Source organism: Macrobrachium rosenbergii, chromosome 25 (genome assembly GCF_040412425.1).
Source record: "Macrobrachium rosenbergii isolate ZJJX-2024 chromosome 25, ASM4041242v1, whole genome shotgun sequence".
Lineage (NCBI taxonomy): Eukaryota > Metazoa > Arthropoda > Malacostraca > Decapoda > Palaemonidae > Macrobrachium > Macrobrachium rosenbergii.
This window is the reverse complement of record NC_089765.1, coordinates 37,002,863-37,030,105: the sequence shown is the minus strand read 5'-3', so window position 1 is coordinate 37,030,105 and position 27,243 is coordinate 37,002,863. Positions and strand designations below refer to the sequence as shown.

At 35.6% G+C, this 27,243-nt stretch overlaps 1 protein-coding gene across 8 annotated transcripts in view; it reads left to right on the top strand.

Annotated features, from left to right (window-relative positions):
* Positions 1-23,789, top strand: part of Dh44 (diuretic hormone 44) — a 358,705-nt gene extending 334,916 nt beyond the window's left edge. For all 8 annotated transcript variants that reach the window (XM_067127356.1, XM_067127362.1, XM_067127354.1 and 5 more), the window contains 2 exons: positions 18,445-18,791; positions 21,737-23,789. In XM_067127356.1, the coding sequence (XP_066983457.1) occupies positions 18,445-18,791; positions 21,737-21,743 (354 nt within the window). In that variant the 3' untranslated portion in view covers positions 21,744-23,789. The remainder of the gene's footprint in view (positions 1-18,444; positions 18,792-21,736) is intronic.
* The last annotated feature ends 3,454 nt before the right edge of the window (positions 23,790-27,243 follow it).

Below are 27,243 nucleotides of genomic sequence, written 5' to 3'. Positions count from 1 at the left end.
AGGGGAATTGCTGTACGTCTTCCGCTGACAAACCTGAGTCCGCGTTTTGAGAGTGAAAAAGAAACTGTAAGCCTCCTTGTTTAAATGTATGTGCTTGTTCTTTTAGCTGTAACCTGCGCAGTCATGCCTTCCTCACTCATCTCTGAAAGTTTTGAAAATGTCTCACGATGAGCGTAGGCAGCAGTATACTCCATTAAAAGAATAGTTCTTTGGAGGTCCTTACCCAAAGTCTTTTATGTTTGAAATCATCTCTAAGAACATGGGTACATTTTTGTAAGTACTTTGAAAGCAATAAGTTTTCATATAACTCATTTTCAACATCGGACACGTGTAATTAGTCACGGAAAAATGATGTCTACTGCATTTCCCCTCGGTTACTCAAATGTCTTTGAGACTTATTCATCCCTGTAGGGAATATTGTCATATCTAGGAAGAGTTTTCTTCTACATTCGTCGGGGAGTCAACTCGATAGCATTCCTGTTCTTCGCTAATCACTCCAATGGCATTGTACACATCTACTTCTTGAGTCATTTCTCCGAAGAACTTGGCGCTTCACATTCTAGCAGATCCTGTGTGAAATTGTAAAATGAAGGGCTAGAGCATCCGAATATTTTTCATTCATCCTCAAATTGTTGAAATGATTATCTCTTCAAATGATTTAATTCTGCTTTCTGTTTTTGTTTCCAGAAGTACATATCAAGTTTGTAGATATGAGGCGGGTTTTTCTTCATATAATAATCATATAATAATCTAAATACATCCAATTATGATTTTACTTCGAGTCATACAGTTATTTGAGTTGTAAATTTATCATACATAAACAATAAACGTTGTAAAATTTGAATAGACTTTGGGTTGACCATATTGGAGAAAAAAGAAATACTTTAGTGAACGACACTGACGTTTTTTGTAGTTGACCAGTTTTATAAAAATGAGAAAAAAAATGAATGATCACAGTCTCAGAATTCTGTAATGCTTCTCCGCCTTCTTTTCTTTTAGGGAATCCTTTGAGCACATTTTCTCTTTCATGTTATTTGGTTCTTTTGGGACCGTTGTTCTGAAAGAGATCTGTGGTATCGCTTTGCAGAGATCTAAATAAGAAAACCTAATTACGAAGATGAAAAAAAAAGATATATTTCTATAAATAACTTTTGTTCATGTTCAAAATCTTGTTTTTTACACGGGGAGTAAATGTAGAAAAAATTATTAAAAGTTTACTTCTTTTGTAGGTCGTGTTTATTTTGCATTTGTTCTTGATCTTCCTGGAAACGAAATGTTCGGAAGTAATTTTAGCAACAGATTGCGTTCACTTCTTTTCCTTGTGGGTAAAGAGATTGAGTAGAAATTCTCAATCGTTTGCCTTGCTGGTAAATAGCCATTTATAACGACACACACTCTCTCTCTCTCTCTCTCTCTCTCTCTCTCTCTCTCTCTCTCTCTCTCTCTCTCTCTCTCTCTCTCAACATTTCAGGTATAGAAATTATTCTAATATGGTGGTTCAAAGACTAATGTTGTTACCGATAAAAGAAGGTAATGGTAATTCAGTTTCTGCTACAGAAGAGGAAGAGCTGTAACCCCTCATCTTTATCAATTTTGTTGGAGCATTATTTAGTACCTTTCAAAAGTATTTCTTGCTATGGCTATCATTAGACACGTTGTTCAGCCTTGTATCAACCTGTATAACTTTTGTAAGTTCCTGCATGTAACTTATTTCTTAGTCTCGCCCACGTGGAAAGTTTAGTCACTTATTCACACACCTTAATACACCTTCACGCCCAACTGTACCTCTTCTTGGAAACTGTCCTTACACCTTTCTCTTTCTGCTTTTATAGAGTTTTTGAGCGGAAGTGTCTTGACCTCATAACCACGTCATAGTTCACAAGACGTGTCGCCCGCTTCACTATTCACCATTGTTAGCAAGCTTCACCATTCACTATTTCACCATCGCCGTTTTCTGCTCACCTTTCTTCTTCGGTCACCATCGAGTCCACATCGAGCAGCGACTGTTTATCTTTAACATCTCACCTTTTTCTTTGTATGACTATTGAATAAAAAGAAAAAGAAATAATTTACATGTTTTTCGGGGCTACAACAGTTTTTACACGGACACAGTTGTAAATAACAACTGCAGTGAAATATGGTCCTCAAACACCGTAGAGTTATGGGATATACAGTTTTCGTATTGCGGTAGAGAGTAGTATCGATTACAAAATTAATTGGCTCTATATTGACACGAGCAGCTAGGGTGCAAATTTGGTGTGTTATTTATTCTGGCCCTGTCTGAGTAAACGAGATTCCACAAATATTTGTAATCAAATGTTGCAAGTGATTTATAGGAGTAAATACGGTTTTTTTTTTTCAACTCTTTCAGAGTGAAGATTTTAGACCGCCTGTATGTGGCAAATTATTTCGGGGTGAATTTTTTCGCTTTATGTTCATCCCACAAAAATGTGTGTTTCTTTGCGTCTCGTAAATATTTAAGATTTCCTACCATTGGCCAAGGTACATGCTTATGCACAGTGCTATACGTTATTTTGTGATTATCGAAACGGAATTACAAACATTGCAAGTATATTGTGACATATTTTGGTTACACGTCATGATCCTTTGTTTCTTTGATGTTTTGCAAAACTTAAATTTTCAATTGGTAAATCGTACATCTAGTACAAATGCGACTTTGGTGTCACATGTTTCATCTTCAGATTATCTCATATTAGTAACAAGTCTGCCGAGGTTTGGAATATTTTTTTATATAAAGGTCTTTCCGTTTCTCCTACTTGTTCTTCCTCATGAATTGTGATTTTTTATTTCTTTTGCATTATTAAGTAATGTTTTTCATTGTATTATTTTATTTCCTTTGAATTTTAGTATTCACAGTCATTACATGTCTTCTGATCTTTTTGTCAGCTTTCCTGTTTTACGTTATTGCATATTTGTGCGCGTCCTGTAATTCAGGATCAGTTTTAAAGGGCTCTCTCGATCCTTCAATATCGAAACACTTGCATCATTTAGAATACAGGATTGCAATGGTTTGTATAAATCTGGGGGATCCTTTTTCGTTGAGTAAAACGTCCTGTTATGAAATAATATTCCTTTATAGTACCAAAATTTTATTATATAATTAGTATCATTGACCAGATGTCACGGTCATCGGAGGGGGAAAGTATTGTAAATTGAAAATTATTGAACGTTCCTCTCTCTCTCTCTCTCTCTCTCTCTCTCTCTCTCTCTCTCTCTCTCTCTCTCTCTCTCTCTCTCTCTCTCTCTCTCTCTCTCTCTCTCTCTCTCATCTTACTTAGAGGGAAAAAAAGACAAAAAAGATGAATCTCTTGTTGACATTAAGCCATATTATCAGGTCATTGCAATTTAAACCTGCTGGGTAATTCCAATTTGGGATACTTATATTTAATAATGCATAATTCATGCGGGCGAACCAAAGGTTATATTGCAGACGGGCCATAAGCTAGAGAAATATTTTGGGACTCCCTCTTTTGTAGTAATTCAAGAGTGGAGTAATGCCACTTAATGTCTATAGCTGTTGGAGATTTTGACTGCAGTGACACATTATATTAAAGAGAGAGAGAGAGAGAAATATCACATACTGAGTTTTGAGGGCTTTTTTTATTTAGATATGACGTGGCCAAGATATTCATGTTGAGTTTGCTAATGAACTATTTTGTGTTCAAACATTCCAAGTTCTGACGTTATCCTTGACAGAAAGACAAGTATTTTTCCATATTTGATAATTAGATGAGTCGTAAAGACTAAGAAATCTTTACAAAGGAAAGGTTTTAAAACAGACTAAAAGAACATTATTGAATATTACACTCTGATGCTGTTTGGAGACCCTTTCGCCTGGTTTTTGCTAAACAAACCCATATTTTTTTAATGTATTTTGCACTATCATCTCTGACGTGGCAAAGTTGGTAGATATGTTTGGTGTCGAAAGCTGCGGGAGTATGAATCCTCCTTGGTCCTTCTTGTCGGAACATTACCTTCTTCTCTCTCCTGAGTTCCGTCCACATTCATTACCTCTGCATCCTGTCGAAAAAATCACTTTTGCAGCTTCCGATCTCACATCCAACGTTCTCTGGGTTACTTCTTGTCGCGTCTTTGTTCGCCATTACAATTTATTTCCTGCATCCTTACTTTTGCCAAAGTAGTTTCCGCCACGCCTTTCTTTCAGCCGAATCGACTTGGCGTCATTTCCAGCAGACTGCATAAACGTTGACCTTTTTGTCGCCCTACGTTTTAAGAAATAATTTTAGTGTTCTTTTCCTACCTTCTTACAGATATACATACATACATTCGTTTTTTACAGAAACTAATGTTCTGAAATGTAATTTGGAAAGAAGCATTAGTATTTGGGGCAATAAATTTTCAAAAGGTAATGCCAGTGTAGTTCATTAGGGAACGTTTTATGGCCTTACCCGAGAGAAGTAATGAACAGTGCCTTCCTCCTCCTCCTCCTCCTCCTCCTCTCTGTTTTGTTGACTTAATGGCATTTTCGGTGACCAGGGAATGTTTCTCTTAAACACAAATATTATTCGTACATTGGGTTTGCAATTGTGAAATATGAGGATTTTGGCAAGCTTCTACTATGTTGCTTAAGAAGGCCATGTTCTTTGCGGATTTCTCATACGCAGTATATGCCTGTGATGTATTTTTCTATTTTTCTAGCTTATCTTCGTGACGTTTTTCACTTTTGGTCTTCCAGCAATAAGTTAGCCCGTAGAACACAGTTTCCGTTCATACAATGCTTATGTTCATATTTAATTAGCCTTCAAAAGACGGATAGAGTTTATCGATACAAGAATAGAGGTAAATTCTGTTGCATCAGGATTTATTTTACATATAATTGAGCATGTTTATTTTAATGATATCTTCGATTAGGCTTTATTAGGATATCCACGTTTCTCCCCGAGAGTCTGCAGCAGATGTGAGTGACGTGTGGTATTCAGTAGTAAGAAACCAGATGTAAATTCTGTCTTATCGTCGAAATTTTATAACTGCTGTGAAGTAAATGGTTGATGTTGTAGCCATTATTGTCAAGATCTCTTAATATTAAAAAAACAAGGGCTTTTACAGCAGTAAAATCAGTAGTGAAATTAACTGCTTGTAATTTTTTTTAACTCGATATGCCGTATTCATTTTGCTCTCTCTCGAGTCATTCTATGCTCAGCAGACGTTCATATTATTATTATTATTATTATTATTATTATTATTATTATTATTATTATTATTATTATTATTATTATTGAAATATAGAAGAGAAAATATCAGGTTGAATTGTGAACGTCCACAGATTCTTATGCTAATTATTATTATTATTATTATTATTATTATTATTATTATTATTATATTATTATTATTATTATTATTATTATTGAAATATAGAAGAGGGAATATCAGGTTGAATTGTGAACTTCCACAGATTTTTATGCTATTATAAGAAAAAAGAAAAGGGCATTTCCTCTGTTGAAATTACTAATCTTTAATTTGAAATTTGTGATCCAGTGGGGACGCATTAGTCTCACAAAAGCATTTGCTATTGATAGCTAGACTGCACAGTCACTGTAACCCACACAAACATTATATATATTATATATATATATATATATATATATATATATATATATATATATATATATATATATATATATATATATATTATATGTGTGTGTGTATGTACTGTATATATATATATAATAATATATATATATATATATATATATATATATATATATATATATATATGAATGTATGTATGTATGTATGTATATGCATATGTGATATGTGTATATACGTGCAAATATGTGTTTCAGTGCTAGGTAATTTATTGTTACATATGGATTATGAACGAATATTTTCAGTTTTATCTATATGATAAGGTTGTTTCCAAGTATATTTAAGGTATTTTGCTGCGAGGGGGTAAGAAATCTAGCCATCCAAATGACGATGATAATATTGTGGGGGAATAGAGCTTTTGTCTCTCCGTTTAAAAAAGGGTCAGATAAGAACATCAATCAGTTGTCGATAGAGAGAGGGGAAGTGAGGGGAAATTCATCAAGAAGCACATGCAGTGCACACACGCATTCGAATATACTGTACTTCTGGCTCCCTATTGTTGTATGATGATGATTTATGATTTAGAATCTCCTTGCCCCCTCTCTCTCTCTCTCTCTCTCTCTCTCTCTCTCTCTCTCTCTCTCTCTCTCTCTCCTACACGCACACGCATGCATATATATATGTATATATATACAGTATATATGTGTGTATGTATGTATGTATGTATTTTGAGTGTATCTTTGCTGAAAATGTACTTGATCCTTTCAATTTCATCAGTAATTTGGGTGTTCAAATTACTTCAGATGTTTCTTGGATAGATTGCACATCTCTAATTGTTGATTGTAAACCATATTTGTGCGTGCGTGCGTGTGAGTGCGTTTCTGTGCTTTATATATATATATATATATATATATATATATATATATATATATATATATATATATATATATATATATATATATATATATATATATATATATATATACATATATATATATATAGAGTTCCGTTCAGCACTCTTCATTAACTTTTCCCTCACCTTTCCAAAAGATTTTTTTTATTACTATGGCGATTTTGTTCATAGGGTTGGAGAATCTTATTTTGTTAGATGCTGTGGTAAACCATCTTACGTTACTTTTGTGATTGTGAGGTTTCACAGTTAGCGACGGGTCTCAGTACTTATAGATCAAGGTCGCTTAAGAGAAGGGGATTGTCAGTGACTACCTTTGTTAATTCGATTATTTCTCTGAGAGTGATGCAATTTGGAACATTTAAGTGGATTAGGACAGATGTCGAGAGATGAACCACTGGCTTTGGGTGGCTGTTATATTCTTGTTTCCTCCCAAAAGTACTTTGATGAAAAGTCGATTTGTTTTGCACGTTCATTTTTCCAGGTGTTCAAACCTCAGTAACTCAGTAACTTTTTTTTTTCGAGAATTTCTTGGTAGAGTACTTTCAGTTCATCCTTAACCTTTTTATAGCTAACTAGGCTGACATATCTTTGAGGAGATTATTATTACTTTTCTAGTAATGTCAACGTATTGCAGATAGCGCAGTCTAACACTAAACAGGAATGAGTAACGTTATTAGAAATTCTTTTTCATTGTTTTATGAGTAGTTCTGATTAGTTGTAGACAGATGGCGAGTGGGATACCTCGTCCATCAACAGTCTTAGAATAATTGATATTGAAATGGTGTTTAATCAGAATTTTTAAAATTGTGTTGCTTCTTGTGTTGACCCTTTGCATTTGATGTACTGTTTTAATTTGGAAGATATTGCTCAAGAAATAAATGTAAAATAGCGTTAGTTCATTTGGCTCACATCCAACCTGAGGACGGAAAGATGGTAGGTGATTTTATATTTGTTTACGAAAATTTTGAGAATAATTGACGTTAGTATCGAAATTATTTCTTCGGTCTGATAACTTAATATTATTATTAGGAGTTTTGCATTTTTGGTACTGACAAGTTGTTTCCCACCCACGCTGGTCCGTGCATTCCAAGCTTTAAAAAACGATCTATAATAATAAAATCAAAAAGGATGTGAACTTGTTTGTCCTCCCCCGGGTGACAGTAGGGGAGACATGACACAGCCACTGACTCCCTGCAAACCAGTTTGTTCGCCCCGGGCCGGTAGGTAGGGGATCGGGAGGGTAGGGGAGACATGCCACAACCACCCCCCTGACTCGCGCAGCGTAGCGCGCGCCATCAAGCTCGTTTTGAAATAATCTGTATTATCGGGGACGAGAAGTCAGTCGATAACATTTCAGTTTTGTTAACATAAGTGAACAGACTAAGTTGTAACTGGACATTCATAAAAGTATCGGCACTGCTTTTGTCCGAAGATACAAAAATGGTCACAGCCACCAAAGATTACACCACGAAATGTAGCTTTATATATGCGTTGTTTTGTAGTAGTATACATGTATGTATACTTCACACACACATATATATATATAATTATATATATATATAAACTATATATATACTGTACATACAAGATGAACAGTATCATATTATCAGCTCGTGCTAAGGATATGATTGGACCTTTGCATATTAAATTCCCTCTTGAAGAAAAAAGAACTCGCCATAACTTAACAAAACCCAGTAAGAAAGTTTATAATTATACATTTATATATATGTATATGTATATATATATATATATATATATATATATATATATATATATATATATATATATATACGAATTGGTTTTTTATTGAGAAAGTTTTTCTTTTTTGTTGTTAAAGGATGGAATGTAGCATAACGTCAGTAGTTGTTCTATATTTAGAGCGGTCGATCGTTAAAAGCTTTTTCCCGTACTGGTTAGCGTTGTTTTTTGAGACCTTATTCATTTGATAGGTATCGTTTGTCTTCTCTATTTTTGTATGTTGTGATGTCTGACGGTAAAAATTGCATAGTGAAGGACACGGGCTCTTGGGTTAAGAATCTGATTTAATTTTATATTCAGTGGAAATATGTCCATTGCGTCGATTCCTCTGTTTTGTGGAACTACTTTTCCTATTTACATTATGATCGAGAACGGCCTTGAAGATCATAGGAATTGCAACGCCACACAACAAAGAATAATGAAATTATATTTGCACTAGAAATTGCTTCGTCATTGGATTTGTCAGTGGTGAGACTACTTCAAGGGAAATTTCTTTTTATTTTTATGTATTTGTAATAGTCTTCTTCACATAATTATATCTTCATAACACCTTAAAATGACTTACGTTACTCAATATTCAAATTCCTGCTCATTATCGCCCTTCTGATTTTTAAACATTGCGATGAATTTCCTTTTGGATCGCAGTGACTAGACATGACACCAAACACTTTACAGTCATGCCCTTTGTCTGATTTTTACTGAAATACTTCCATTGAATTCTGTAGAAGTTCGACTGTGTGCGTAGCAAAACTTAATCACAATTTGAGATGAGTCCAGATGGGGATTCTGGACTTTTTGTCAGATGGAGATGGGCTGCGAGGAAGCTGAAGAAGTCGTTGGCGACAGGTTATTTCAAAACATAATTGGTGGCTTGTCATCAACATATTAAAGAGGCACGGCTATCGTCTAAGGAATAATTTTTTATGTTTTGTAGATGGTTCCAAGCGCGATTGCCAGGGAGATTTTTCCACCTTAATTCTCCTTTTAATATGAAAAGTCCTTCCCAGAAATGCAGGAAACATTTTTATCATTGTTCCGTAGATTCAACAAGATCATTTTTCTGTAAAGAGAACACATTTTATTCCTTTTGCTCCAATAGAATCTAGATCACTAAGATCAAAATAATCAGTCTCCTGGTTGATAATTAGTGTGTTCAGTCCTTATTTCAGAGACAAATAGAAAACTTTTACAGACTTGAAAGTTTACAATGTTAATTATTATATGATGTTCTTCAGAACAAGTTAGAAACGATTTACAACAATCATAGGCTAAAATTTGAGGGCAAAGGTCACCCTTTAAGCAAAAATCAACAATTTATTCATTCACGTCAGGGCGTCAGTACAAGGCATTCAAATGTTTTTTAAACTGAAATCTCATTTACAGTCAGTTCAGAAAGATCGCTGTCAGAACGGGAGGGAAAGCGACTTGTAATAACTGTTAGGAGTTAATGGTCAGTTCATGTTATGGAACTCTGTGTCCAAAGCCCAGTGGCCTGTTGGTTTACCTTTTGTTGGCTCGCTGATGGCGCTTTCAGGAAACAGTGCGGTCTGCCTTTTATGCTTCTGTTTCAAACAGATTCTGTAAGCTATCTGCAGCACCCAGTGACGCTATTTTCCAGAGAGAGAGAGAGAGAGAGAGAGCACTTCATACGCATTTATTTTTGTCCCGTTCCTGGTCCACTTTACCCAATTGCCATCTGGAATTGTAAAGGAAAATGGAATGTTTAATACCTATATGTACAGTAGGTAGGGAACACATTATACACGGGCTGTAAAGCACACACACGCACACAACTATATATATATATATATATATATATATATATATATATATATATATATATATATATATATATATATATATATATATATTTATCGGACCGCGTTCACTTAAGAGCTGTATTAGGTACGTATGTAGACGATTCATTATTCCCTTGTTTCTTTCAAGGTCATTCCGCTTGAACACTTCCTCTCTTTGTCTGTATCGGTCTTGTGAATGATAACCAAACAATAACGTCTCTCCGCCCCTCTTTCACTCCATTTTCCTCTTTGTCCTTCTCCGATGCATTGATATGAGAGAGAGAGAGAGAAATGAAACTGACCTAAAAGAAAAACAAGATGAATAGAAATAATAAAGGTAAATATATAGTAAACACAAATAAAAGATTGGTGTGAGAAAAGGAAACTAACTGGATGAAAATAGATTAGAATATGTAAAGAAAATCAAGGCATTGGAAAAAACTGTCAAATATCGGGGTGCGTGGTAGGTAAGTCCCAGATTGATAAGAATACGTATTAGCATTATGTATGAAAGCACATAAAATACCCCTCCAGAAATACAATGAATATATTTTTAGCGCTATCAGAACAGGTTGGCTTATTACTACTATTTGCTGACAATCTAGTTATCATAATTATTTTCCTGGCGCACGTTAAGCTGACGAAGATTGCTGGCCTCTGGGGACCAAGACATTGTTTGCCATGGGTCACAGTTAATTGATGAATAAGCTAAGAATGAGTGCATTGTTGAGAAACGTAGGAAAGAGAAGTAAAATTGTTCATTGTAATTTGGTTTGAAAAGAGAAGTATAGCGAAATAGATATAACAATTTTTCACGTTTTTAATTTATCGGTATATTCTCAATTATAGAAGAGGTCAAGAAAGGCCCACTTCAATCATAACTTAGGTATACCAAGTCTCTGTTGGAAATGAAAAGATAAGGCGCAGTGTAATAAATGTAAGTGCACATTAATATGGCTAGCTCTGTTAAGTGGAGAATAGCCTCTCTCTCTCTCTCTCTCTCTCTCTCTCTCTCTCTCTCTCTCTCTCTGTTTAATTCGAGTGAGAGACTCGTAAAAGGGGTAGAGGCAAGGCAGTCAGGACGAGGGCTGCGGATCCCACCATAGGAAACTGGGTTACCTGTCACTTTCTCCTGAACCTTTGATATTCCGTGCTGGGCTCTTTAGCATCAGTGCCCCCCCCCCCAGCCTTACCCCTGTTTGGCACCTTTACCCTCCAGTCGAGGCCCTCTTCTGTGGCCCTTACCTCTTTCCCATTACTTGCGTGGTCACTTTACTTTCATACGTTGCTATGCTAAATCGTTCTTGACAGTGTTTGTAGAGAATTATTTTTTCATCGAGATATTTTTCAAAATATACAGGTTTACTTATCGGTGATGTATATCCATGCGCAAAAACGAAAAACTTGAGAGAGAGAGAGAGAGAGAGAGAGAGAGAGAGAGAGAGAGAGAGAGAGAGAGAGCATTACCGAAGGTGAATGGTACAGCTCTCGACTCACGTTTGATAGGTCATCAACCTTAAAGAATTACAAGTGTGCACTCTTCTGGCTGCAACCCCTCCAAACGTAATAAATTGTTATTTGTAATATTTTATACATACATACACACATACGCATAATCCAACTAACTGTACTTATTCTTGACTATCAAGACTGTATGTCTGAGTACTGATACATCAAAGGAACGTTCACCTTCAAAATTGAATATTGAGATTATATGGCATTTCAGTGATGGTATTTGTTGAAGGCAATCAACGTTAAATATCTGGAGAGGAGTAGCTGGAATAAATTAAGGAGGGAGGAGACGGCAAATGATAAACCCGTGGGAGAGAGAGAGAGAGAGTTTTATCGGTACCATTTATATCTCTTCCTAGAGGTTGTTGAATATATAGAGTGAGTTTCCATCAGTACCATAAGCGATTACTTCTTTTTTCTGTTGTCTATCAGTACCTTTCTCGATATGAATGGTGTGTTTAATGATGTGGAAGTTATATAAAGCTGATACACGGAATTGAATAAAATGCTGGTTTGATTTAAAGGAATAATAGTATTATTTCGTTGGAAATGATGTTAAACATATCTTTCATAATATATATTTTATCTTTCGATTATTTTGAGATGTAAAGGCTTCCTTTAAAATGAGTGGGAATGGTTTTTTTTTTTGTGCTCCCTGATCAGTACCAAAATGTAGGGACTGCCTTTACAAAAAAAAAAAAGTTTGTTTCCCATCTCCCGTGCAGTATCTAAAGTTTTCAAAAAAGGCAAAAGATGCGGATACACCGGGTTAAAAAAAAACGGTTTCTATGTAAGTTTATTTTTATGAAGTGTGCACTACGACCCTCTCGATTCCACGTTCATGGCTGCACAGCTCCGAGTCGAAAATCACTGGAATTCTTACCGGAATGACGACCAACTGGCTGATTGTAATGAATCACGCTGAATTCCTCGTGGAAAGTTGCAACTAAGGATCAATTTGTAACTGGTGTTTGGTATTTAGAAGCTATTGGACGTACACACAAACAGATTAACAAACTTTTTCAATATATATATAATGTGTGTGCCTCTGTGTATGCAAGTATATATGTATGTACAGTATATATCTCGAGGGGATTAAATATTTGGCAAACAATGTCAGTGAAATTTGGGGCATCATGATTTGTAGCATAAAACATTACTAGAATGGTCGTGATGCAAATGAACAACGACAGTGGGAGATAAAATTAATTTCATCTGCGATATCGAAGGATCCACTCGAGTATATTGAAGCCAGCTCTCCAGGGCAGAATTTAAATAAGAGATAAAGGACAAAATGAAGAGCTTTTACTTGACTTTTTAATAATTTGTATGGAGAAATAAACCTACAGTTTTGTAAATGTATTTATATATATTCTAAAATAAAGCTATGGAGAGAGCTTTCGAGAATCTGTAAATATTCCTTTTCAGTCGTACAGATTCTCGAAAGCTCTCTCCATAGCTTTATTTTAAAATATATTTGCACAGTTACATAACTGGGTGTTTACTTCTCCGTTTTAAGACTCATGACACTATTAGTATTTTTTAATCATTTGTCTTCCCATACTCACAACTAAGTGCATAAAAAAATTCGTTACATTAAACGTTGAGGTATAAGGTGTGTGCATGGTGTGTGTGTGTGTGTGTGTGCGCGCGCGCGCATGCGTGTATATATAATGCATATTAGTCTCTTGCTGCACAAGTATGTTGAGGAAGTTTCCAGGATTTTTCAGTCAGCTGATTAGATGAAGAGTTGAGCGATCAACAAATCGATTATGGTTTTAAATCCTCCTTCCTGAAAATATAATTAATTTGAAAATTGGTCTCCACCGCCGCGGACCAGAATAGCCGCCGAAGTTACCATCCTTTAAAAGCCAACTTTCCGCAAGGTAATTATAACTTCGAGATCTGCGATGGATGGACACCCGTGACGTTGATAATACGGCATAAACGCCCCCTTGAAATGCAAGGGGCAAAGACCCATTAAAGATTCTTTCAGGATAATGTGTTTTAGATTTTTTTAAGATTTACTTCATGGGATTAGTTGAGTTATTGTGTTTAACGAATATTGATTTTTATTGGATTTAATTGCAATGATTATTGTTCTTTGTTGTAGGTTTTTGGAAATTATTTTGCAAGGCGATGAATATATAAGTAATTATGATGAGAACTGGTTACTTACTGCTTTGTATCTACGATTCCTCTTTACCTTGTATTTAATCTATCCAAATATTCACTTATTAGATCATTTCTATCAGTAAAGCTTCTGCTTTCCCGGCTGGTCCAGAAACAGTTTCAGTATCACCATGAGCATCATTACTCTTTAATGAGTTCATTTGGATGACAGCGTAATGACTGTAGGCTATTCTCTTTTGATTGGTCCGGAAAATGGTACTTTTCGACTTAAAAAAATTATTGCAACATTTTGATTTACATCAAGTTATGACTTAGGCTTTAAATGCCTGATTGGTTGGCAAAATAGACTACTGCATTTGACGTGGGCATGAAATTTTAGGTCAACCCGGAATTGTCACTTAGTCTAAAAAATTGGCCAACATAAATTTTATCTCTTTATTTTAAATAAAATGTATATGTTACGAACAAGGTAAATGTACATTTACGACTTGGCCTTTAGTTCTAAATCATCAATGTATTTTCTGCAGTGGGTGGAGGACTTGGTGATGAAAGCAGTGCGGGCGTGTGCTCACAAACTCGGAACGAAAACATCCTGCACGTTCAGGGGCATACACAGGTCGGATAGCATTCCTCCGTAGGGCATTCAGGCGAATATTACCGGAGATTTTTCCAAGAGAATGTGTTCGCATCATTTAAAACCCGCAGCCTGTTGCGTTCCAGTCTTATTAGGAGAGTTTTTTCGGCGGTGGGGGTTGGGTGGGTATGGTGGTGGCCGATTTTGGATGGATGATGGAGGTTGAAATTTTAACGATGTTATTACACGTGACGAAGTGTTCGGTATATGCTTTGAGCGCAGTTTTTCCTTCATTTTCTTTTCATCTTAAAATAAGATAGACATAAATTTTTACTCACGCCCATCACGAAATTGGATGTAGGCTATGCATTCTGTTTCGGAGTATGTTTGTCTGACTATCGTCAAGATATCCAAAAAACGTTAAGTGAAATATTACCTATAAGTGGGTGGTTCTGGGAAAAGAAAAAGTTTGTCAAACTATGAGATGAATCCAAGTGAAACTGAAGAGGTAGTTCTTTGATACAACGAATATTTATAATACTCCAGTTATAGTGTAAGTGGGTCGTTCATCTTAACCCATGATCGTCTTTATTTACATGTCGATCTTGAATCTTCACCTACACACAAATATATATATGTAAGTATACACACACACACACACACACACACACACACACACACACACACATATATATATATATATATATATATATATATATATATATATATATATATATATATATATATATATATATATATATATATTTGTGATAAAAGAGTAAAATTACGATAATGCATCTTTTTGGACAAGTAGAACAAGTTGACCGTTATATAAGAGAGAAATTGAAGCAGAGGCGTTTTCCCGACGAGGTGAATTCTCTGCAGAACTTAAAAAAGTATTCAACTTTTATTTCCCCCTGGCTGGCGTTAAATAATATTAATGCAATAACAACTGAATTTTCCTTCCAAATTTTTTTACTAAAGTTTCTTGGTTTATGGTGCGAATCGTGTTCTTGTTCAGCCCTTGAAAGCCTATTTTTTTTTATCCTTGAACATCTTAACAAAGTTGTTTGGCAGACACGTGTTTTTTTTCCCTTTTTGTGACCACGGACTATCAACATCATTGTACATCTGTTTTCGGGTTCGTGGTCACTGCCGTAATGATTTTAACTTAGTAACAAATGCGTGAATATAGAAACCGAGTGAATCGGTATTAATAAAAAGCAGTTCGAATGAAATGAATCCGAAAATGTAATTATTGCTGGCCTTTGAAGTGTTGAGGGTTATAATGACTTTGAAACAGATGCGCAATTAACGCAGTGAAAAAAGAAAGAAAGAAAGGAAAAAAGACTTCGTGTTAAAATGGGAAAACTCAAGCGTATGGGCGTTTAGAGTCATGCGTGATTTTGACGGGTAATTAATAGCGTAATTTTATGTAAATGTTTGATGGCATTTTTTACAGTGAGGTTCTGAGGATGGAAAAAGAATCGGCGTTTTAGTTGACTGAAGTGTATGACGTGTGTAAGGAATATCGTGGTTGGGTCTTTGTCCCCTATACTGTTTTGCTTTTGTAACTGTAGAGCTCTCATTTCAAAAGAAGCGATTCATTGCTGAAAAGAACAGCAGTTAGTAGAAAGAAAGGTTACAGTAAAATGATTGACTGATTGATTGATAACTTTGTGTTGTGGGGCGTATCAACGCCTTTACTTACAAGTTAGACTAAGAAGGGTTAGAGGCAATGCAGATAAAATTTGAAAAACATTCCCTAAAAGCGAGTTTGTTGCTAATGAGTTACGTTGCACGACTCCAGCAAGAGAAGTTACCCAATTTAATACAAACAGGAGCCCGAGCTGATACAAGACCAGCATAATCTAAAAATAGAACAGAATCCCAATTTAGAACAGTAAAATGATACAGTTGAAGAGAACCCTCCCTCATAGAGTCATCTTGGATGGAATTCAGTTCAGGTACTCATTTATCATAACTCTCATTTCAAACGGCCGCGGGAGGGTTGGGGGACCTATAGCAGCCCCGTGTCGTTACTAATTATCTGTCCGGCTGAAGTGTTATTTAACCTGCCACGCTGCAGGGACAGGGATGATTATTAGGTAGATTCTCCCGTGTGGAATGTTTATGGGTTCACATTTTGTCCAATTCATTTGTAATCTAGTAATGGTCATTGGTACTTTGTCGGAAAGCTGTCTTCTGCCTTTGGTATCGCATTTCATTTTGTATGTATTTTTTTTTATGGATGTCAGTAATCATTTTTATTCGTTATATTTATTGCGCCAACAATGCAATATTTATCATTAATACCTTTCTTTAATACCGATTGTTTCTTTTTATTTGTGTGTGTGTGTGTGTGTTCTTTGTTTTCATTTCATTATGCATTATTTTCTTCATAATATTTTATTCTTTGTTTTTGGCGGTTGTATTTTAGTAATTTATTCATTGCGTATTTATTTACTCATTTATCTAAATCAGTCACTTTTTATTTCTGTATTTACTTCAGTGAATTTCTCTTAACCAAATTAATTGGATTTATTGCAAGAAAGTATGAATGAAAGAACATCATCAAAGAGAAGGAGGTGATTCCATTCAACGTCAGATAAAACTTCCAGATAATTCATTTCCCAGTAATATCTGTCCAGTAATGTAAAGTTCGGTCGGAAAGTCAAGTGGTGAGATCAGAAGAAAATACGACCGAGCATTAACAGATTTCATGCGCCCTTTTGCTCAACCTAACATTGCTTGTAATACGAACATCATTAGAACATAACAGAAATGAAAAGAACTGCTTTTTAGAGTTGTTCCAGGTTACTAGGCTAAGATCCATTTTTTAATTAGCGGTGATATGAAGAGAAGGTTTACAAAATCTTTCTTTCTGGAAAATTACTAGTGAGCTGCACTCTAGTTCCTTGATGCGCGTTTGCGTCCCACATGTATGTACTGTATACCTCTGGTTTCAGTTTAATCGCCCCTGGTTTTTAGGAAGTGAGCATTTGTTATATATATATATATATATATATATATATATATATATATATATATATATATATATATCTATATTTAATGGGGAGCACAATATAAGTATGGTCTTTGCATTTTTAGGGTTATTGTACCTCAAGAGAAATCTCCATTACCTAAAAGTCGCATACTAACCCCGTCTGTATAAATTCAAAAAATATATAAATGAAGCAAGGAAAAGAGCAGATTATGAGCAAGACCCAATTCCATGCGAGTGATGATATGTCGGAAACAGGGTTTTGAATCTACTCCTCACTCTAGACGTGATTAGTATCCGAACACCTGGTCGTCAGCCTAAGGCTAAGCGAAGATTGCAATATTCGGAATGTGGGGTATGTGCCCGAACCTAAGACTGTATTAGAGTATTTATTTAGATTACCACGCTAGATTTGTTTGATCCTTCGTGGAGTCGGCTGCTCTATAACATTTATAGGCTGTTTTATTGTAAAGATCTTTTCAACTCAGTCACTATATACATTATCTATCGTTTAAGTGTAGGTTAATTCACCATAGCCTTACCGGATCCAGTGTTTATTGTAGTTTTAATCTGGTTTGGTTACTTTTTGCTATAAAAGCATTTTTAAGAGGAAAAAGAAACTTGGTATTTTAGGGATACGAACGAAATATCAAATTCTAACCTGCTACATATAGTAGGCTTTATTTTTTTATTTATATAGTAGTTCCTTGGTTGGTGTTGAGGGGAGGGGGTTCCTGTGAGCGAGTTCTAGGAGGGAGGGAAGAGGCTGAAGTATGTATAGTTCTCAGACATTGTCAAAAACCCTCTGAATGTGGGAATTTGGCACACTTGTCAGAAACACAGTAATATTTACATATTTCCGCCCTCTTTAGCATGGACCTTGGTCTTTGGTGTCATGGAGTGACGTCATCAGTTCACAGATTACCTTAGTTGACGACGCTTTCAGACCCATTTCTTCGTATTTCATTCTTATTTAAAGTGAGACCCCCTCAAATCACCTTCTTCCGCTATATTCAGTTTCCTCATATGTATTTTCATATTATATGTTTGTATTTATTTTTACTGAAAGTAATGAGTCCATACTATGATTTTGTTAGTCATAATTAACATGTAAAATTGGTGTACAATTATCGTGTTTCTTTGCAAGCATTTTCCAGTAACCCGTTCCTCTGTGTCCTTGCAGGCTACTGGCAGCGAAAGCAACAGTATGATCCCCATCAGGAAGATTAGGAATAGTTCAAATACCAGCAGCATTACCAACAGCAACTTCGAAAACTCCAACAGCCAGGCAAAGAGAGCCTGGCCTCATGGTTTCTCCCGACGAAGGTCCTCTGGGCTGTCCCTATCCATCGATGCCTCTATGAAGGTCCTCCGGGAAGCCCTGTATCTGGAGATGGCGCGGAAGAAGCAGCGCCAACAAATGCAGAGAGCAAGGCACAACCAGGAGCTCCTAACCTCCATCGGCAAACGGGACGTTCAACAACAGCTCCGAGGCGACGGGCCTGGTCAGGACCATCTCCCCGGGGATAGGTAAATATTATCTCACTGATGCGAGCATCGAAGAATTTTGTTTAATCCTCTGGTTCCTGTTCCTATTCCAAAATTAAAGGTTCGAGATGATGTTCCCAAAATAAAGGTGCGAGATGCTTTTCAACATTTTTTAAAGTTTGAGCCACTTTTCCAAAGCCTCAAGAATCAAGATGATGTTGCAAGACTGCTCAGATTCCAGACCCAGTCTCAGTCCTGTTAAGACTCGAGATGCTGTGGAAAGATCCCATACTTGTATTTCTATTAAAAGCTTATGAAGAGTGCTGTTGCTTGTTGGTCTAGCACTTCGCCATTTGAGCATCAGTTATTGGCAATATTAGATACCTTAATTGGCTGCAGGCAATCTTTTCACCCTGCAAGTCTTAGCTCATTATATATTGTTTGCCTTGCCTTGTAGTGTTTTTCAATATGGGACAAACTTCCTTAATTTTTCATTCATTCTAAATGCCTTTGTAGGATGGCACCTGTCTTATTAGGGAAATTTTTTAATATATATTGCATAATGGCTAAAGGAGGAAATATTTTTTAATATATATTGCATAATAGCTAAAGGTATGTTATCTACTGTAGAAAAGAGTAGTGTAATGCCATAAACTAGCTAGATTTTGACAAAGAAATTGTAATCTTATAACGGCATTTTCCAGCGGTGCACCATATGTCATTTTTATTGAACGAAAAACGGGAAATTGTATGTCTGGCGCATTGCAGTGAAGGGATATTCTCCCCTGATTTTCAATTGGTGTAATAGAGCAAATCAGCACCGCTTTACTCCCTTGTACTCTCACGAAACACCGTCTGGGACTTGACTGTTTGTTGTCAGCAAAGTCGGCAGCTTTCTGTGCTACACGTGGACATCACGATTTGATTTTCATGAATAATTAATGCGAGTTTGATTGGAACTATGCAAATTGTTTTCCTTGCACCTTAACGCGTTATATTCTTTGCGTAGAGAGGATGAGGAGGGACGGAATAGTGCTAACGAAGTCTGGGTTCGCCTTTACATCACAGGAGGAGACCATTTTACCCGGGGAGGCTCTTGAATAGAATTCGTTAATCACGAGTTTCGCACCAGAATAGAATTGTGTGAAGACCAGTGCTTTTGTGGAAAAAGCATTTTCCCTATCGCTTCTGAGCTGCCGTATTTTTTCTGTTTATTTCCGTTGTTTATTCATGCGAGTAGGTATTGAGGAAAATTGGCACCATCTCATGACGAGGGTGAATATATATTGCGATCATTAGTACAAATTCTTTATAGAATTGATGCTCAAGGAAACAGGATTAATCTTTTGTTACCTTGGCCTTCAACTATTTCCAATGCTAAATCTTTGCAGTTAAAAAATTATTTTCCATTTATCGATTAATTTATTCCTTATTTTTTCTTCTTGGAAAATGTGGCATTAAAAGCATTGCTGGTTAACTCTTTTACGTTCAGACATAAATCTGAATTTTCTAGAGATAAGTGGGTGGTTTTGAAACATTTTTTAGTGATGTACGCAGTCTATATCAGGCGATGATGTCATTTATAGCCTTGAGTAATAACGATATTTTCCTCTTGGACTCTTAAAATTTTTTTAATGTCTTGTTGTTGTTACTTATTGAATTTGTCATAATTATTTCACTGCGATAAATGGTAAAGTTTGTCTAAAGTATTTTAAACTTATCACCGATTCTTGACAAGTTTTTTCCTCATTTCCATCGAAAAGTCACTAAGCCTCAAAGCTTATCTTTGAGAGCTGCCATACAAAATCTGTACAGTAACAGTTGGTAGTTAATTTATTTATTGATTATAAATTAGGCTATACCTAGTCAGAGAGTTTGAAATCATGGCGATGTCTCGATTTTTTCCTCTGGTACACCACCATACAGCGAAAGAGTATTTAGCAAATACGCTGATGCTTCGCCAACTGTGTATATGTATGTCGTTCTAATAGTCAAAGGAAAATATTCATAAATTCAAAGGGACTTGGAAATTTTGACTAAGAATCCGTTTTCTAATGAGAAACTGATTAAATGTGACCTGCTAATAATAATATCCCTCCTAGGTGATTATTAGATTGACATTTCCATGGCGAAAGACGGAAACAAGAAGATCCCTTCACTCATTAGTTGATTTTTTCACAATTTGGATATCGTCTGATTCTTGGGCACATTAAAAGCAATTTTTTTTTCAAAGTTTGATGATTATAATCAGTACGCACCACACCTCGTATTACTCATTCACACTAATTTTAATTCGCCGGTAGTTTCGGCTCTGCTGTGTCTTCATTTTATTCAAGTCTGAAGATAACGTTGCTTTAATGAATGAGACTTACGAACTATTTTCCTACCCTTCTTATCCCACCCCATGATGTATTGGGAGGTTGGTTTAGTAAGCAATCTTAGACCCACTTTCTCTGTGCCGTTCGCAGTGTCGAGTGCTTTATTGGACCCATCACTTATTTAAAAACCATTCAGAGTGCCGTATTGTCGTAAGAATATGTATTTTTGTGTTTAGTCAACTTGAAATGAAATCTTTGTTCAGGTTGATGACCGACCTAGAAATCAAAAGTTTATTTACCTGAACGTGTAGACAGACGTCACTTTTGGGAGACCGGTTCTGTGAAAGTGAATTTATCAACCAACGTTGTAGGATTTTTCTTGATGCTCAATGTTTTAACTCACTGCTGATTAACTTGAAGTGTTCACATTTACTGGCAGTTTTTGGGTAAAACAGACGCTGCAGCTGAGCAGAGGAATGTAAAAAGTTCACCTGTACAAATGTCTCGCATTAGTTCATAAATAAATGCTGCTGATACATTCATCTGAAGTTCATAAATACGAAGGCAAGTGAGGGTTATACCGGTTTCTTAATGAAGTTTTAATAAATTAATTTCCTCGTCATTTGCTTGCATGGTTACTGATGGCCGTTTATTTCTTCTCTCCCGCAGGATCTAAATTGAAGCAACAACTACTCCTCCGCTCAGTTCATCCGCGTTGATGCCTTAGACCCCCCAGACCACCCCCTACAGCCCGGTCTTCTTTAGGACACGTCGGTGGTGGTGCGGGGGGCGGTGGCCCCAAATGTGTATTGCTCCCCCCTCCCCCCTCTTCGACAGCTAAAACTGTTCCTCTCAAATGGCGGATTTGCTACTCTCGAAGCTGTGGAACTACTCCTCCTCCTCTTCATTATCATGAGCCTCCCTCCTCTTTTCTCCTCCTCCTCCTCCTCCTCCTCCACCTCCTCCTCCTCCTCTTCCTCCTCCTCCTCTTCTCCCTCCCTTCTCCAATAGCCTGGCTCTGCTCTCCTCATGGCAGTTTTATCCACTTGACAGATGACAGATATCACGTAGCCAGATAGAAAGATGAGATTAGTCAGTAGAAAGGCCAAGCAGGTGCAAATGGAAAGTGTCTGTGTCTGTGTATTTCTGGCGATGCGTCCTCTCTCTCCTGATACCTGGTTCAGTATTACCTTTTTTTACCCTTAAGTATTGGAACACAGTGTCTCGGTGCGCGCGTGACGTCATTGTACGACCTCAAATGTTAGTTGAGTAAACTAAATATACTTTTCAGATGGCATCCACAGAAATACGATCCGACCTTTCATCAAGGCGTTATTTACAGTGGTCCAAGTTTCATTTTGTTGCCGATTCATTTTGTGTGTAATGAAACCCATTGGAAATTACCCTTCTGCTTCTATATTTACTTACGCCACGCGCAATTAGACTGCGATTTTTCGTTCGCTAATGCTAAGCGTTCGTTTCCTGTTAATTACAAGGTCGGGTGTAACTGAGTGATGCCATCCGAACAGCGTCGTTAGTTTACTTCGGTGTTTGGAATCCCGCAATGACGTCATGCGGACTTTTGGTAAGGACCGGGACGCTGTGTTTCATTTTCACCGCTACCTCTGTTGAGAAGCTTTGTAGTCGATATTTATTTATGGCATTTATCAAATCTATATTTTTGTAAGTTACTTTGTAAAGCAGCCTTACGGGCTTTTCGAGAGGACGGAAAGAGGGAAAGGAGACAGAGAGAGAGAGCGAGAGAGAGAGAGAGAGAGAGTGAGCGAGCGAGACAGAGAAACAGAGGAAGAGGGAGATATATGATACAGTGGAAAACAAAAGGGGAGGTATAACTTACCATAAAGACTGCTATATTAGGCATAACTCTATATATGATATATCTATAAATATGACAGAAGAATATGATTCCAGTATAGAAGATAAAGTCTGCCATGACATATAAAATATATCTGTGTAAATACATGCCATATTCCCTATAAATATGATATGATTCATAGATATCATATATCGATATTATCATTATTATGTAGAATAATCCTGCCCAGATGACAAATATACTTGTAAAGGAAGTATATTTGATAAATGTACTAATATGATATATATTGTATAATTGATTAATTTGATGATTATTTGATGCGTATTGTTATCATCTGGAGGCCAGTTGGGAAATTCATGTACAAAAAAATCCAATAAAAAATAAAAAGGTTATTTAAGTTTTTGGGATCAATTGGCGGTTGCCAGTCATTTGACAGGAAATTAAACTTTTGGATTCATTTTCGAGGTTAATATTGTACGTGTAATTGGCTCTTAATTTCCATATAAATTGACGTTCACCAGACAAATCCTCTTTTTTTTTGTGTGTGTCATTTATAGTAGAGTTCAAGTCTTACTTTCTGCAATGAGTTTGATGCAGATTCCTGTAGGCACTTCATTTCATCTCGGTTCTTTCTCATTTTAGTCGTTCAGGTCTTTTCATCTTTTAAAAATATTTATTTCCTCACTCAGACTTTCGCAAAATCATTCTTATGAAGTGATGTGATGTTTGAATATGTAGGCTCTAAAAATACATTTATATCGTTAGCGTTAACATGTATTTATATTCATTAAAAAATGATTTATTTGTTTACGATATTTTATGTAATATATTTCAAGACTGTTCTTTATTGTAACGAGAAAAAGTGTATTAAAGTCCATGATTATAGTTTTCACCTCTTTAACTTTCACATTCTCTACATTGATTGTTTCTGTGGTCATTATCAAGTGAAAGCATTACCTTGAGTCGACCAGTTGTTCTTTCATGGAGTGGCAGGGATTGCATCGGACTGTGACTGTGTACATCTGCCAATCAAAAGAGCGAGGCATTATTAAATCGGAACTAAAATCTGACTGGTTAAACAGGAGTTTTGTGGATCATGAAAACCTGATAGTGATTGGAGAAACTTTATGAAAATAAAGGCATTTTATTCACTGATCTACGGAAGTATCTTTAAAAAATTAACTTTGATTGTGAGAAACAACGGTTGACAAGAAAGGACCAAGTCAGTAAATCCTAAAAGAAGATACGTACATATACAAATATATACACATACATACATGATGTACAGTATTTTAGATTGCTTGAAGACCTACTGAGTTGACATGCCTTTAGAAAGAAATAGAAAATGTTGGGTACAGAAATAGCAAACTTGAGGAGTGTTTTCCTCAAAAAGGGAATGGAGATCCATACATTGGGTAATTTCACACATGCCTTGTAATCACGCTCATTTCCATTGCATATTATTTCGAGATAACTGGAAAGAAATTAGTTTCAGAATTTAAAAATGTTTTATCAATTTGTTAAGAAAGGCCTCCTTCAGTTAGGTTACTTCATAATTCGCTCGAATTGAACGGTGTTTTTTAATAATACGAGACAGATAAAAAGAAGGAATATTGATAAGCACATGTTAAATAACAAGGAGAAAGAGAGAGGCAGAAGGAAGGAAAGAAAAGGGAGGTTATCAAGCGAGCGAATGAGAGAAGGTGGAGACAGGGAAACAGAGAGCGAGGCAGGCACAGATGTAAAGAAGAGGACGATGCATTTTTGGCGTTATTTATTACAAAGAAAAATATTTATCTTTAAAAGTATTCTGGTGAAATATACAGAGAAATCAAAGCAGCAAAGTTGATGTTTCATTTTCCAAATGAGATTTACTTGTATTTTATGTACAGTATAACATGGTGTGTATATATATACATGTATATATATATATACATATATATATATATATATATATATATATATATATATATATATATATATATATATATATATATATATGAGTATTGGCAACAAGTATTATTTCACAATTTCCCAACTGGTATCAGCAGCTGATAAGCAATCTTCACAACCCTGGTAACAGATTTGTCCAACGCTTATAAATCATTCATCTGGTATTCATTATTTTCCAATATCCCTCTCGAGGGAGGGAAAAAAAAAATAGCGGAATCATATTCCGATAATGACTTTCGGCCAAGAGGAGCGAACGGAGCGGGTGTCGGCGCGCCATCAATCTAGACGACAAGAGACGCGGCAACGAAGGTCTTTTGTTTGTCTCGTATTTGAAATACATTGGCCTCATGTCGAGTCTCGCAGGGAGCTTTGTTTTTGATCCTCTTTTAATTATTCTTCAGGGAGCAATCGGTACAATTTTTTTTTATTCCGCTAATAGGTTATAATTTAAAAGTCGTTTTAATGATTAGTTTTTTTATAATCCCTTGTTGTGTTTTTATTTTTTACTTTTGTAATGTCAATTTGCACGTTGCCTTTCGGTGATTTTTCTTCATCTTTATTTATCTCATTCTTAGACGTTTTTTACTCTTCATTTTATTCGTACTTGAATCGACGATGTAGATTATTTTTCTACGATGCCGCTTAGAATATTTCATTGGAATTTCATCCTTTATCGTTTATCTTGGTTTCATTCATGTGATGCACTTACTACCAACTATTACCCCTTGTGTTCCCGTAGTTTTAAGTTCCCTCTTTCATAATCTTTTTGCACATGGCGTTTAAATTTGAATATTTCACATTGAAGAGGCTGGAAGTAGCATTATAGGTAGGAAGATTTTTTATCTTTTTATTACAATAACATCTGTTGCGTTTTACCTTCCACGACGTCATGTACTTTCATATATCTCTGCTTATGATTTTTCTTTTGTTTCGTCGAAATTTTTAGCCATATGTTTTCAAAATATCCAACTTGACTTCCTTGTCCGGTTACCTCATTTTTTGTATCATATTTCATTCTTGTTTCATTGACGCATTCTGAGTGACTTCTGAATTTCACTTACACAAAGGAGAAAGATAACTTTTTATCGCTTTTAGGGCGAAATCTGGACGGTCCAACTCCGGAAACGTATCATCATCGTTAATGTTTTTTGAGTCTTCCATATATTTTCATAAAAAATAAAAGGTTCTCGGCCATCGGTTTCGCTTTATATTGAATTAAAAAAATGGATTCTGAAATTTAAATAAATAAAATTCAGTTGTTTGCTGAATAAGTTGTAATTGTTCAATGTAGCCGACCGCTACTTACCTGTTATTTTTTATTTATAAGCATTTAAACATTGTACTGAGTTATTGCCTCATAAGTGAGAACCTGGTTATAGATACTTCCTTTGATTTTCTCTTTCTTTCTGTCAGTTAACTCGTGACCTCGACAATGTCTGGGTTTATTTAAGATAAAAATAGGAAAGCTTTCAAAAAATAGAAATGATACATAAACCGGAAAAAAAAAGTTCTGCAACCATACCTGGTGGGATATCCATGTTTTGATTTATGTACTGAAAATAAAAATCTGAAGTATTTGATTTTAATTGAGTTTTATTTACTTGACCCTTTTGAATATATATAAATACATATGTTCATTACATACAATATATATATATATATATATATATATATATATATATATATATATATATATATATATATATATATATATATATATATATATATATATACTATACACACGCACACACACACCCACATATATAATATTAATATATAGAGTCATGCAGTGTTGTTTCACCAATAAATCTTTGGTTAGGTCGGTGTAAGAGTCTGTTTCTCATAATACAAATGACAGCTGACCGTTGGTGGTTGGTGTGGAGAAGCTTATTAGACCAGCAGCCTCATCTCAAAATACTTGGTGATAAACGTATGGTTACTGAATTATTAAGGAATAAAGTCATGAAAATTTCCTTTTTTTTTGTTAATGGGGGTTTGATTTTGCTATGATGGAATTGAAGTCTTCGCAATATACTGCTACTTGGAATTCGAAATAGTATAATTTATTTCGCTCTTATTTAATAGAAAATGTTCAGCAACCCAAAGAAATTTCTACGGGACAAACGCCTATATTATGTCAGTATAGAAAAGCAGGACTAAGAGAATATTGAGTTATAAGTTTGAGATATTAGTTGTGCGATGATAAAGTTAGTAAACAGTGGCAGCCAGTATTAGACTTAATTGAAGTCAAAAGTTGCAATGAAGATTATTATTGCATCACTTGTAAAAATAACCTGACTTTCCCCTTCAGAATTCCAGAGGAAGGATGTTATAGCTGTATGTCTTTTACTGAGTTTTAAAGAAATGAATTTCAAGGATGGTGTGC